Raw genomic sequence first — 13,440 nt, 5'->3', positions numbered from 1 at the left:
AAGTGAAAAAAGGTGATGAGTTAGGGCAATGGGTGTCCTATGGTAAGGGAAATCAACACAAAACAAACCTCTCTTATTCTTTTGAAAGTGCCACTGAGGCGAAACAGGCCTTTAGCATCTTCTTTCTTTACCCTGAGTTCCCTGGTAGGAATGAACTTGAGATGGGGGAGGATGTCAAGGATGAGTGTCACACGCCTAAGTCACAGAGCTCAGGTTCAAAGTAAGCCTGAGATTTAATGCAAGACGGAACGGCTGTGGAACTAAAGAGTGCATCTTACTTAGAAACTGGAAATACAGAACTAAATATGCACATGTGCACACATGTGTCTCTTCTTTGTCTAGAGGAGTAAAGTCAGTCTCTTAAGTGATCATTATCACCACAATAAGTTTGTCAGAAAGGAAGGCAGTGGCCATAGCTGCCTGGTCTTCTGGGCTGGGTCAAGGGGATAGATGCTGTGGTTGATACAGGTATGTGCCAAAAATAATTGGCAAACAGACAGGAAAAGGAGAATGACCAAAATTAAAAGATAGGAGAAAGGAGAAAAATTTAACAACAACCCAAAAGAGAATATTAGGTGACCCTGCAGTTTTTCAGATGAAATACTCCCGCTTACACTCGCTCACTGTGTTTTGCAAGTCAATGTCATTTCTAAAGGAACTGTCCAAATTTTCTGGGTATTCCTTCTCCTTCATCTGGTTAGTACGGTGTGACTGCTTATGCTGGTAAAGGAACCGGGTCATGATGCCGATGATAGAGAAGATGATGAATATCACCACTGCTATTACTCCTGTCGATAAAGAGGAAAGAAAGAGAGAAGGAAATCATCAAAGACTGTACACTCAAAGGAGATGATTCAGTCTAGACAGGGGACGCACTTAGGAGAGAGAAACAAAACAAACCAAAAAGCAACAAACTCTGCCACATGCCCAGAACTGAAGACCAGCTGAAATGCGTTCAGTCTTCAGTTACTAAAAACCCCCTCTTTCAGGCTGGCCAGGAAGAAAGCCAGTCTAAATCAGAGAATGCCATCATTATAAATATGGACTCAGATTTGCAAAGGATTTCTTAGTTATTTCTTCAACACTTGATTTAAAGAATGAGACAGAATCATTTAATTAGCACATTTGTCATGTTTAATCATCTGTCATTTCTTGCAACTGAATATTTCAGAACTACTTTAGTACGCTAGAAAACCGTAGTGAAGTATCCCAGACCTCAGTACATGCTCTCCTGATGTAAATTCACTTAGGGTTTATGTTCGCTTTGCTAAACATGTTTTGTTAATAATGAAATGCTTCCCAAACATGAGGGCATTCCTACACTGCTGTGCACTCTGCTAGGCATGGGACGGTTCAGACAGTATGCTTCTGTCGTTCAGAGATTCAGAGTCAACTGAAATGGCAGCCTTCTTCCAGGTAGGTCAGAATTCTGCCTGTTTTGACCGCATGCGATTTTACTGCATCTACTCGGCAAGCTGCCCTCGCTGACGCGAAGGTCTTGTCCCTACCTTTGCCAGGAAGCCTCTCGGATGCTAAGAGCAAAGTCAGCAAAAGCAGGGTGACAATGTAGAAACTGGTGACTTTTAAAGAGAGAATGCTTCTATACACGAATGTAGGATTTTCAACATTAAAATATGAGAAGTATTTATGATATTTAAAAATAAGTTTATTCCCAAGAAAGCATATATTCTGCTGTTTTTGTTTTTTTTTCTAAGTAGAATGGATAATGATGAAATATGTTTCTTTTAGAAAGAAGTTTTGGACATCCTGTATTCTGATTTACATAAGCATGGACATTTGAGAGTTAAATATATTGACTGCACATTTTCCACTGATTTGTATCAGAGCTGGGGCCATGATTCAGACTGCTTACATTTTTTTTTTTTAATATTCAGAAACCACTATGCAGAATTTTCCCTGACTATTTTAGAACACGGCAGATTAAAACCACCAAAGTTAACAAACAAGAATAAACTGGGTGGTAGTGAGTGACTCCCATGATTGGGCTGCAGCTTTATAAGATAAAATACAGAATCAGTTTCTACTCCTTGACTACACAGACTGTTCAGAGTTGGAGGAGTTTTCCCAAGGGGTTGGGAGGCCTTTCCTGCTCTTAGAGACTCACAGATGCATGTAACTGGGTGGGAAAATGTTGGCAGTAACAAGTCTTTTCTCCCCTTGTCAAATGTGAAATTGTAGGAAGAGAAACAGGCACTACATTCTTTCCTATGTTTCTTGGTGCCAAACAAAAATCAAGTTGGACTCTCTTCCTTAAAGCAGAAACTCAAGTCAGACATTCTAAGAACTTCCTTAAGGAAAATTCATGGTTTTCGTTCCTCACCACTGCATTTTGATGGTGCACCTCTGTGCTCCCACAACCATTTGCACTTCCTCCCTTGAAACACCACTCCTAGTTCCGTTGTTGCTGTGGGTTCATTGCAGGCAGCACCCATGCCTCACACCCATGTGTTCCTATACTTAGTACGGGGCCTGACCCATAGCTGAGACTCATTAAATAGAAGTTAAATGAATGGATACTGCCGACTTTTAAAAGAACTCCATCTGGTGTGGATCGGTTAATCTAGCCTGCCAGAGGCTGCGATGGGGGCACCTGCTAGGGCCATGGCTCTTGGATGGCAATGAATTCAGTCTCTCGTGGGCATCTTACATTAAACAAGTTTCGGGAATCATTCTGTGTTGCAAAGCCCAGAAGGGAAAAAACAAGTTAGTGGAGGCAGCCGCCAGGTTGAGGCAGGATAAAAAGGGGTGAGACCGATAGGCTGTGAGAAAATGGAAAGACAGGGGAGGTGGGAGGAAGAGCTGAGCTCACAACCAAGCAGACAATATCTGTATCTGTAACCATATGTGCGGCTGGATTGGAAATACCATTCCCGTGGACTTCACCCTACTCATTAGATCCAACCCAAATCACTTGGTGGAGAAAACCGACAGGACTGGGGCTTCACCCATCTGTCTGCCCCAACATGGCTTCTTCCCATATGTTTTATTGGTGTGCTTTGTTTGTGCTTTAGGAAAACTGACAACTGGATGAGACGAACAGAGTGCACACTGCCTGTCGCTAAGTAAATGTTCCAGCTGTTGACTCAGTAGTCAGCTGCTGATGGATCAGGGGCAGGTGCGTCCATAGATCTATGGATGCTGGGAGAGAGGGTGCCTGTGATCATACAGCACCCGTGACTACTCATGAGCAGGCTCACGGCCTTGCAGATCACGCGGGGTTCTCGGTGCTAGACAGCTATAATTAAGGAAGGAATCAAATACATTTCTCCCAAGTACAGAATCATTTATGTCCCCTCTGCTTTCAGCAACAAGGAATGGTTTACCTCCAATGACGGCCGAGTCACTTCGTACGGCATTAGTGAGTGGTTCTCGCTCATCCGTCTTCCCAAAGGGATCTGCAAGGAATAAAAGACATGGCACTTCACCATCACTCCACATACGGGAAAGAGGTGTACAATATGGACTTGAGATGACACATCTGTGGATTAGACCAAGTGCTCTCAAACAGTTGTGAGCTTGCATTTTTTTAGGAACCCAAACAAACATACACACGGAAAAGCACCCGAGGTATACAACGTCCATCCCGTAGTTCTGTGACCATTAGCTTCTATGTCAGCTTCTGAAACAGATGATGGTAGAACCCACCTGCATCTGCTTTCACCTACAGCTTACCTCTCAGCCTAACCTAGAGGTCCCTCTCTGCTTTGTTGGACCCTCCGTCTGTCTTCATGACAATGGCCTCTTACCTCAAGCATGCATATGCTCTCTGCTTCAGAGGTTTCTTTAGCTGCACACGGATTCGGAGTCCATTGACAGGGAAAGACAAAAGTGCTGGAGGATTAACACCCCCAAGAAACCCTCACTGACAGAGACAGGGATTTCCACTATACATACATTAACATATATGGTAGAAGGAAAAAGAACATCAAATTTGAAGGCACGCAGACCTGTGTTTGAATCTTGCTCTGCCACTTGTTGGCCTGGTGCCATTGAGCTAGATACATTTTTAATTAACAAATCTGCAAATGTATTTAATGATACCCATATGTATGCATATAACACATGGAATTTTCAGGACCTATAGCGGCTGCCATCAGTATCCCTGTATCCTCAGGAAACGCCTACAACATGAGTATTATGTTTCCCACTTCACAGATAAGGAAATTAGATCAAAGTTATTTAGTAACTTGTCTGGAGTTCTATAATTCATCCGTAGCAGAATCAGAATTCATATCAAGGCTAGTCAACTGTCACATTCTGTTTCCTTCTATTATACCTCACTGCTGCCAGGAAAACACCAAGCTTGGTGATGAGTAGGCAGCAGCAAAACTCAGTTCCCTTTCTTTGTTCGTGATTAATAACTTATTTGGCAGTTGATTACCACACTTGATTAAGACAAATCCCAGGGACATTTCAAGACACCCATGATGACGGTGACTAAGGAAAAACAGAAAAAATGTTTTAGAGAGTAGTAAAATAAGAGAAGATGCATGGATGATAATTCTGTGGGACTTTCCTATTATTACGGAAAGCTGATTTTAATCACATGAATTATATTAGTTCAATAACCAGCCTGCCTCTCTCTGACCCTAAACTCTTCAATACTCAGAGTGGCAGTCATTTAAAATGTGGTGAATATATATATATATATATGCATTGAGTTCTAATTACTCATCATATTAAAAGTAGGATTATATTCAATACATTTAAATTCAACCATGAGAAACCAGTCATAATTCTTAACTACCTGTAATCATACAAAGTAAAGACATGAGTAATATTAGCCTTTAACCTAGAAACTTTTTGGAGGTATCGAAAGTAGTGCTATCAAAAGAAGGCAGTTCCCCTGGGTATTCTCCTGTGTACCTGATGAGGAGTGCACTGTGGTCACTGCATTCACATCTGCATCCATCATGGAGCTGCAGCTGGATTCCGTCAGGGTCCCATGGACAGTCACGGGTGCAATGGTGGCATGACGCAGGGCTGCCTTCAGGGGTGCTACCTGGTTATACTGGACTGAAGACAGGCATCCAACAAAACCCAGGGTGTTGGCTTTGGCAACTTTAGAATCCAATCCAAGATGTTCTGCAACATGAAAGACACTCCTGTGTTTTTTGTTTGCTTGTTTTTTCAAAGCATGCTCTATATCCTCTTTAAATAATGTCTAAAATTACAGAACTTTTCTTATAATTATTTGAGTAAGGGAAACCATCCCCTGTCTCTCTTCATCTTCTCTTCCCAAACCTTACTCCCACACTATAAGCATCAATTTATCAACCACATATCATAGAAAACTATTAGGGCCATCTCTACTTTGAGATAACATTTCAAACTTCTAAATTCACATTCACGTATTTTATGAACTGTAGCAAAGACTTAATAAATCTGTTCTACACTCTAGATGTTTTATAAAATTTATTTCATTATCCCCATCATCATTTATCTATGGATGCTGGGGATTAGTTCAAGCACACTACAGTGCTCATTACAATATTGTACTCAAAAATGTCACAAGGAAAAAAAAAAGATGAAAAAGGGTAAAGAGAACAGAAGTCAAAGTGGCCCTTCCAGAAGTTTCTCATGTTCAGTGTTTTAAGTGGCCTGTGTAAACTGACCATCTATTCAACATTTTCACGTGCTTAGTTCTGTTCATGGTACTGATTGGGGAGCACTGATTTTCTGAGAGCAACCTTCCAAAGTATCTTGAGTCTTTGTAAAAGGTGAAGAGGCAATCATTTATGATTCACAGCAAGATCTAATGTCTTATTTTCTTTGAGATTTGTATTAAGATTACTCGGTAGCCCCTTTCTCTCTTTTAGCAAAGATCATTTGAATAAACTAAGATACAATTACATAAAACTGCAATACACATGAAATGCTTCTTTTTTCTCAAGGTGTAACAGTTTCAACCTACCTAAATGGATCAAATAGTTATTTTATTATGATAATCTGTTTATTTTCTGGAAGAGGGCAAGGGTAAGGACTTCCCTCTCCACCCAGCAGATTATAATTTATTTCAAATCCATAAATGGTCAAAGTGCCTCCATGTATCTCTAAGCGAAAATTATTTTGACAGCATGTAGCAAGAGATGTGATAAGAATATGGAAGAAAAGGAGAAATTAACATTCCTTTATAATGCCTTCTTTAGTTTTGTCCTTATAGTCTCCGTCTTCGACACCCATGCAAACCTCACTAGTTTATCAACCCTCTCTTCCTACTGGAAAAGGAAAGAAACCATGTGTATTAATTTTATGTAGCCATTATAAAAAATTACCACAAATGTAAACAATTTAAATTAAACATTGTAACACGACACAAACTTATTGTCTTATAATTTTGTAGAAGTCTGATATGGGTCTACCTGGGTTAAAATCAAGCTGCTGACAAGAGTGCATTTCTTCTAGAGGTTTTAGGGGATAATCCATTTCTTTGCCTTTTCTAGCTCCCATGAGCCACCCACATTCCTTGGCTTCTTGCCCCCTCCCCCGCTCTTCAGAGCCAGCTCTGTTGCATGTCTGTGTCATTCCTCCACAGTCACACCTGTTTCTAATTCTCTTCTGTTGTCTCCCTTTTTCACTTAATTTTTTTTTTTGGTTTTATTTTATTTTATTTTATTTTTTTATTATTATTTTTTTTTAATAATGATTTTTTATTATATTATGTTAGTCACCATACAGTACATCCCCGGTTTTCGATGTAAGGCTCGATGATTCATTAGTTGTGTATAACACCCGGTGCACCATGCAATATGTGCCCTCCTTACTACCCATCACCGGTCTATCCCATTCCCCCACCCCCCTCCCCTCTGTAGCCCTCAGTTTGTTTCTCATAGTCCATAGTCTCTCATGTTTCATTCCCCCTTCTGATTACCCCCCCCTTTCTTTATCCCTTTCTTCCCCTACTGATCATTCTAGTTCTTATGTTCCATAGATGAGAGAAATCATATGATAGTTGTCTTTCTCTGCTTGACTTATTTCACTTAGCATTATCTCCTCCAGTGCCGTCCATGTTGTAGCAAATGTTGAGAACTCATTCTTTCTGATTGCTGAGTAATATTCCATTGTATATATGGACCACAACTTCTTAATCCAGTCATCTGTTGCAGGGCATCTCGGCTCCTTCCACGATTTAGCTATTGTGGACATTGCTGCTATGAACATTGGGGTGCATATGGCCCTTCTCTTCACTACGTCTGTATCTTTGGGGTAAACACCCAGTAGTGCAATGGCTGGATCATAGGGTAGCTCAATTTTTAACTTTTTAAGGGACCTCCACACAGTTTTCCAGAGTGGCTGTACCAACTTGCATTCCCACCCCTTTTTCACTTTAAATACTCTTGTGAATACAGTGGGCTCACTCAAAAGTTCCAGGATAATCTCCCCATTTTATAGCAACATTAATTTCATTTGCAACCTTACTCCTCTTTGCCACTTAACATAATCACAGATTTTAAGGATTAGGACTTGGATATTTCTGCGGATCATTATTTTTCTTACTACTGCATGTCTGAGATTCCATGAGAATTTTCCAGGTAATGATAATGAAAATTCAACAGAGATGTAAAGTGACACTTCTTCAAAGGTTAAAGAACATTGGAGTGGGGGAGGAAACTGAGGATTTCCAAATATTCCAATAAATATCCTACAGTAGTGGTACATATTTGTTACTCATTAGATGATCACATATATGTTTATGTTTATTTCTTAATATGGCCTTCAAAAGAGTGTCTCAAAAGAGACATCTTGAACATTGTTATGCAACAATCTCCCAGGCCAAAAAACTTTCTTTAATGAAGGCTGGGGACTCTTGCCAAATGGCACTAGAACTCACTGTACCCACCTATAATTCCAAATGCACATTCACTACTGATTGGTAGTTCTCAAGGGGTAAAGTGAGAGATCAGAGCACTTAGAAGAAGAGGCAGAAGACAGTAGAAGAAACGCAGAAACTGGCATGAAGTTTTTGCATTGTAGGATTTCAAAGCCAGTGGAAAGTGACAAGTCTTTGCCACTATACCTAAAGGGTCTAAGTCAAAAGTGCCAGATCTCATTCCCAGAACCCTCTTAGAAAGGAGCCTATATCAGGGCCAAGGTCCTTAGAGGAGACCACTATAGTGACTGCTGGGAATACAAGCTGCAAGAACAAGAAAAAACACATGGATAAATTGGGGAAAATGACAGCAAATGACATTCTCTCCTTAAAGGAAGAGATGTTTTGAGTAGTCTTATGTCTAGGAAAGTGTATTTATTCTATATGTATAATAAAGATGGAAACCTGGAGATGTTTCTGAAAAGAAATGAAGAGGATAAGAATCCCTGATAGGAGAAAATACCCCTGGTATGAGGACTAGATATAATGATTTCTCAGATCTTTACATATATGGAGAGGCAATAAATAAATAAATAAATAAATAAAAATAAAAAAAAATATTAGGATGACTCTAAATTATTTTTCCTTCTTATAACCTTGTTAACTAATATGTGGTAGGGAGTAATCATTTGCTAAAAGAAATTTAAAAGCTGGAAATACTCGATAGTCCCCATCTATTAAGTACCTATTATATAACTATGCAATAATCATTTTTAAAGTATTTTTTCTTTTCCTCTCAAAGGTTCTTCCAGATATTTGTTACTATCATCCAAAATTTACAGAAGAAGACATTGACACTCAGAAAAGTTAAAAGATTTCAAAAAGATGGTGCGGTGAAGTTGAGGCTCAGCTGAAGTTGGGGTTGTAACTTGAAACACCGAATTTTTTTTTTTTTAACTCTTCCTGTTCAGTTAAACTCCCTCCGCTGGAGACACCTGGTTTGAATTCCATCTCCACAACTTTCTGTGGATTACTGAGTAATCCATTTTCTGGGTTTTAGTTTCTACATCCCAGAAAATGGAGATAACAATGCTAACTTGTTGTCAATTCCTTTTATTTTTTTTTTCTTTAAGATTTGTTTATTTTACAGAGAGAGCATGAGAGACAGAGAGCTCAAGTGGCTGGAGGGGCAGAGGGAGAGGAAGAGAGAGAGAAGAAGACTCTCCTCTGAGCTCAGAGCCCTATGCGGGGCTTGATCTCATGACCCTGAGATCACAACCTGAGCCAGAACTAAGAGTCAGATGCTTGGGGCGCCTGGGTGGCACAGCGGTTAAGCATTTGCCTTCGGCTCAGGGCGTGATCCTGGCGTTCTGGGATCGAGCCCCACATCAGGCTCCTCCGCTATGAGCCTGCTTCTTCCTCTCCCACTCCCCCTGCTTGTGTTCCCTCTCTCACTGGCTGTCTCTATCTCTGTCAAATATATAAATAAAATCTTTAAAAAAAAAAAGAGTCAGATGCTTAACTGACTGAGCCACCCAGATTCCCTTAATTCTTTTTATTTGTAACTAAAATTGAGTTGAAATGTTATAGTATAGTAGTTTCAGGTATATAACATAGTGAATCAACAATTATATATATTACAAAATACCATAAGTGTAGTTATCATCTATCACATGTTACAACAATATTTTTGACTACATTCTCTATGCCGTACTTTTTAGCCCTGCAGCTTCTTTACTTTATAATTGGAATTTTGTACCTTTTAACCCCCTTCACCTATTTTACCCATTCCCCCACCTCCCATTCCTCCAGCAGGCACAGTTTGTTTTCTGTATTTATGGTTCTCTATCTATGGGTCAGTTTTTTTGTTTGTTTATTTGTTTTGTTTTTTAGATTCCATATGTAAATAAAGTCATATGTCATTTGTCTTTCTCTGTCTGACTTATTTCACTTAGTATAATGCCCTTGAAATCCATCCATTTTGCTGTACATGGCAAGGTCTTATTCTTTTTATGGTTGAGTAATATTCCATTGTGTGTGTGTGTGTGTGTGTGTGCACGTGTGTATGTATATATATATACATACATATATGTATATATATATATAACACATCTTCTTTATCCATTCATCTGTCCATGGATATCTGGGTTGCTTCCATATCTTGGCTATGGTAAATATTGCTGCAAAAAAACAAAACAAAAACAAAACAAAAAACTTGACTTGCTACATTAATTTGGAAACACTCATCTCTTCAAAGAAAAGTTATGCCCCCTATTAAAGCAAGTGGATTCTTTTAGCCACAAAATGTACAACACTTCACATGGTCATAAGTATTTGACACTAAGAGTTTAGTCAAGCCAATCCAGGCTGATTTTAGGCAGGAACTTTATTCTGGATTTAAAAAAGAGAGAGAGAGAAAAGATCAGCCATGTGCCAAAAATAGACATGGCTCTAGGATGTAACATGACATTTGCTATATATCAAAAGCCATTTATGACTTTTGAATCCTAAAGTGTCAAAATACAAGCCATGCAGACCCATTCAACCCAAGCTTATAAGAGTAAAATGTTGTACCAACATAAAATATAAATAAAGGAAGCCAATATTAATGGAATGTAGAACAGTATATACAAGTAAAGAGTTTTTCCCTCAAGAGTTCATTGTGGCTTTTGGGTAAAAGAGAAGTAGTTTGAATATGTAACTACCAGGAGTATCCAAAGTAGCCTGCAGATAAAGCTTTTAATCCTTAAAGGGGAATATTAAACAATATTAAAAAAAATACTTGGCATTTACTTAATGCTTTATCCTTTTCATGGTATGTTTATTTTATATATCCTATGTAAATATCCATCCTTGTGAACTGACAAAGGGTGAGATAGTTATATCCAATTACCAATTATTAAAACTAAGACATAAGATCAAGAAATTGTCTACAGCAAATTTAACCAGTCCATGGCCAATGCTGGTCTGGGACCTAGGCCTTTTGGATCTTATCCTCCTTTTTTTTTTCTTTTTTTTCCCCTATTACATCATACTTAACACCTTTCTGTAGGTATTGATTGTTGATAACATGAACAGAAATCTCACCTCTGTAGCTTGACTTACAGCCATTTACTAGCTCACTTGCATCCGCCCATCCACCCCATCTGTGCTACACACGACCTGAACTGCCTTGTCTTACCGGAACAGGCACACGCTCTGCCTAGAAGGCCTTTCTGTCCCTTAACTACCTGGAAAATATCTGCTCCTTTGCTGTAAAACTTACATCTACTTATTGGCCACCTATGGCAACCATGCTCTGTCTGAGACAGTGGACTTAACAATTGTTAGCAAGCAAACATTTCCCTATCTCTGTGACTTTTCAGTTACTTTGGAAGATTAACTTAACAGACGCCCAACGGTTTCAGGCAATAAGCCTTATGGTAGGGGCAGATCACTGGGCTATGCAAAAACAGAAAAGACCCTGAACACAATCTAGGACAGTGGAGATCAAACTGCGTGTGCAAAAGAATTTCCAGCAAAAGGTAGGAAAATGCTTTCCTGGATCTCTAATCATTTAGTAGGTGGGTCTGGTGTGGAGGTACCCAAGAATTTTGCATTTTTAAAGCACATTCTTAGACACATATGATATGGATGTTTCATGGACCACACTGAGAAACACTGATTTAGCAAAGATGGCTTGAAATAACTGTATTTAAATAAATGCTTGAGTGATGAATAGACAATAATCATGCATGAGTGGGTGGACGGAGTGTTCCAGTAAAGCCTGTATAAGGTCCACAATGAGAAAGTCCAGCACATTTACAACACTGAAAAATCAAGTTAACTCCGCCTTCAATTAAGCAAAAGATGGTGTTAGAAAAATAGGCAGGAGCCAGGAAGAGGCATTTTGCTTACTTCTATGACCTTATTTATTTCACGATATTGTTTCCAAGTCTGTCCCCTGACAAGACCGGAAGCTTTCTGCTTTTAGGAGGTCTGTCCTTCTCAGATTTCTACCTTCATTAACCAGGACACAGTGCCCAACACACAGACTGTGCATTTAGTAAACACTAAAAGGAATTAATGAACGAAAAAAATAAATGTTTCCTAATATAAGCAGTAATGCAGCCTAATCAGAGATATTTACATACATTTCAAACTTCTTCATTCTGGCCACTGATCAGCATATTTTACTTTCACATTCACACTCAGGACATGTTATGTGGACCTCTCTTTGATGAGGCTGGCCAAGTTCATTAATATTTCATCCAGCTCTGCCAAGAGTTCATGTGCAATACCCTCCTCTTGTTACCTGGAGCTGAATGTACTGTTCATATGGGCTCCGCGTGGCCTTGGACGTACGGTTGCTCTATGTCATAGTGTCTGTCCTCTGCAGAATGACCCCATACATGGACTTTAAGAGTCAGGGCCTGCACATTCGTTCTTCATGTGGCTGAGGAAGCATCTCCCAAACCTGCATGACAGCTTCATTTTCTTTAGTCAGCCTGGAAGTCCCTCTCTCAGTGAGTACTTCTTTAGACACCTTACTGAGGAGCACATGCCCCCTTCTCTTTCTCTTAGTCTCTAGCACTGAACCCAGGTGATTTCTTTACTAATTCATATCCTCAAACTTTGTAATTGCTGTGTATGTTTATTGGTTTAGCTTTTATGCACCACATTAGACGACAAGTTTTATGAAGAAAGTGTGCTTATTTGCCTACCCTAACTACCTATTTTCTAACATAGTATTTCAGACATGGAGGTTGTTAAATAAATCTTTTGGATGATTGACAGAGTCCGCATGGCACACGGTCTGGCCCATAATAGGTATTCCATGATTTTTTGAGTAAAATACATAAATACATATGCTAATGATACAAGAAGACTAAAAAATAACCAGGCCAGTTCAGTAAACAAAAGTTCCACCCTTTAAAAATTCATTATTTGAACTGAACAACTCAGTAGCTGAACTATATTTTCCATTTTTATTTTTATTTTTTTTAAAGATTTTATTTATTTATTTGACAGAGATAGAGACAGCCAGTGAGAGAGGGAACACAAGCAGGGGGAGTGGGAGAGGAAGAAGCAGGCTTCCAGCAGAGGAGCCTGATGCGGGGCTCGATCCCAGAACACCGGGATCACGCCCTGAGCCGAAGGCAGACGCTTAATGACTGAGCCACCCAGGTGCCCCATATTTTCCATTTTTAAATTGGGTTGCTTTATGTGCCCGATGCAAAGGCACCTTTATAGATGTAAGATAGAGACTACTGAATCAGTAAAACCTTAGCAACAATATCCAAATTTATAAATTCTAGATATCATACCCTCAATGCTAATTCTGCTTCTTTTCCAAAAAGAAATCACTTTTCTGACTTTAAGACTGGGATTTGCAAGCTGATATATAGATCCATTCTTTGGGATTCAAAGAAACAAAAATAATTCCTTCTAGGGTACTAATCATTTGATGTGGGGTCAGAACCAAACTCACATGTATTAATTTATACCTATGTTGTTTATTCCGTTAAAGGAAATGAGCAAAACTGGGGTCCTGCATGTTTTAACAGAATATCTTTTAACAGAGTCCCAAAATAACCTGTAAAAATATATTCTACTCTGATACGGAATTG

At 39.3% G+C, this 13,440-nt stretch overlaps 1 protein-coding gene across 2 annotated transcripts in view; it reads right to left on the bottom strand.

The window, feature by feature from the left end:
* Positions 1-591: 591 nt before the first annotated feature.
* Positions 592-13,440, bottom strand: part of CNTNAP5 (contactin associated protein family member 5) — a 772,957-nt gene continuing 760,108 nt past the window's right edge. For both annotated transcript variants that reach the window (XM_040619104.1, XM_008686098.2), the window contains exons 22-24: positions 4,888-5,106; positions 3,345-3,416; positions 592-788 (exon numbers count right to left, since the gene is read on the bottom strand). In XM_040619104.1, the coding sequence (XP_040475038.1) occupies positions 592-788; positions 3,345-3,416; positions 4,888-5,106 (488 nt within the window). The remainder of the gene's footprint in view (positions 789-3,344; positions 3,417-4,887; positions 5,107-13,440) is intronic.

Source organism: Ursus maritimus, unplaced genomic scaffold (genome assembly GCF_017311325.1).
Source record: "Ursus maritimus isolate PB19 unplaced genomic scaffold, ASM1731132v1 scaffold_1, whole genome shotgun sequence".
NCBI lineage: Eukaryota > Metazoa > Chordata > Mammalia > Carnivora > Ursidae > Ursus > Ursus maritimus.
This window is presented reverse-complemented; position numbering and strand designations above follow the sequence as displayed.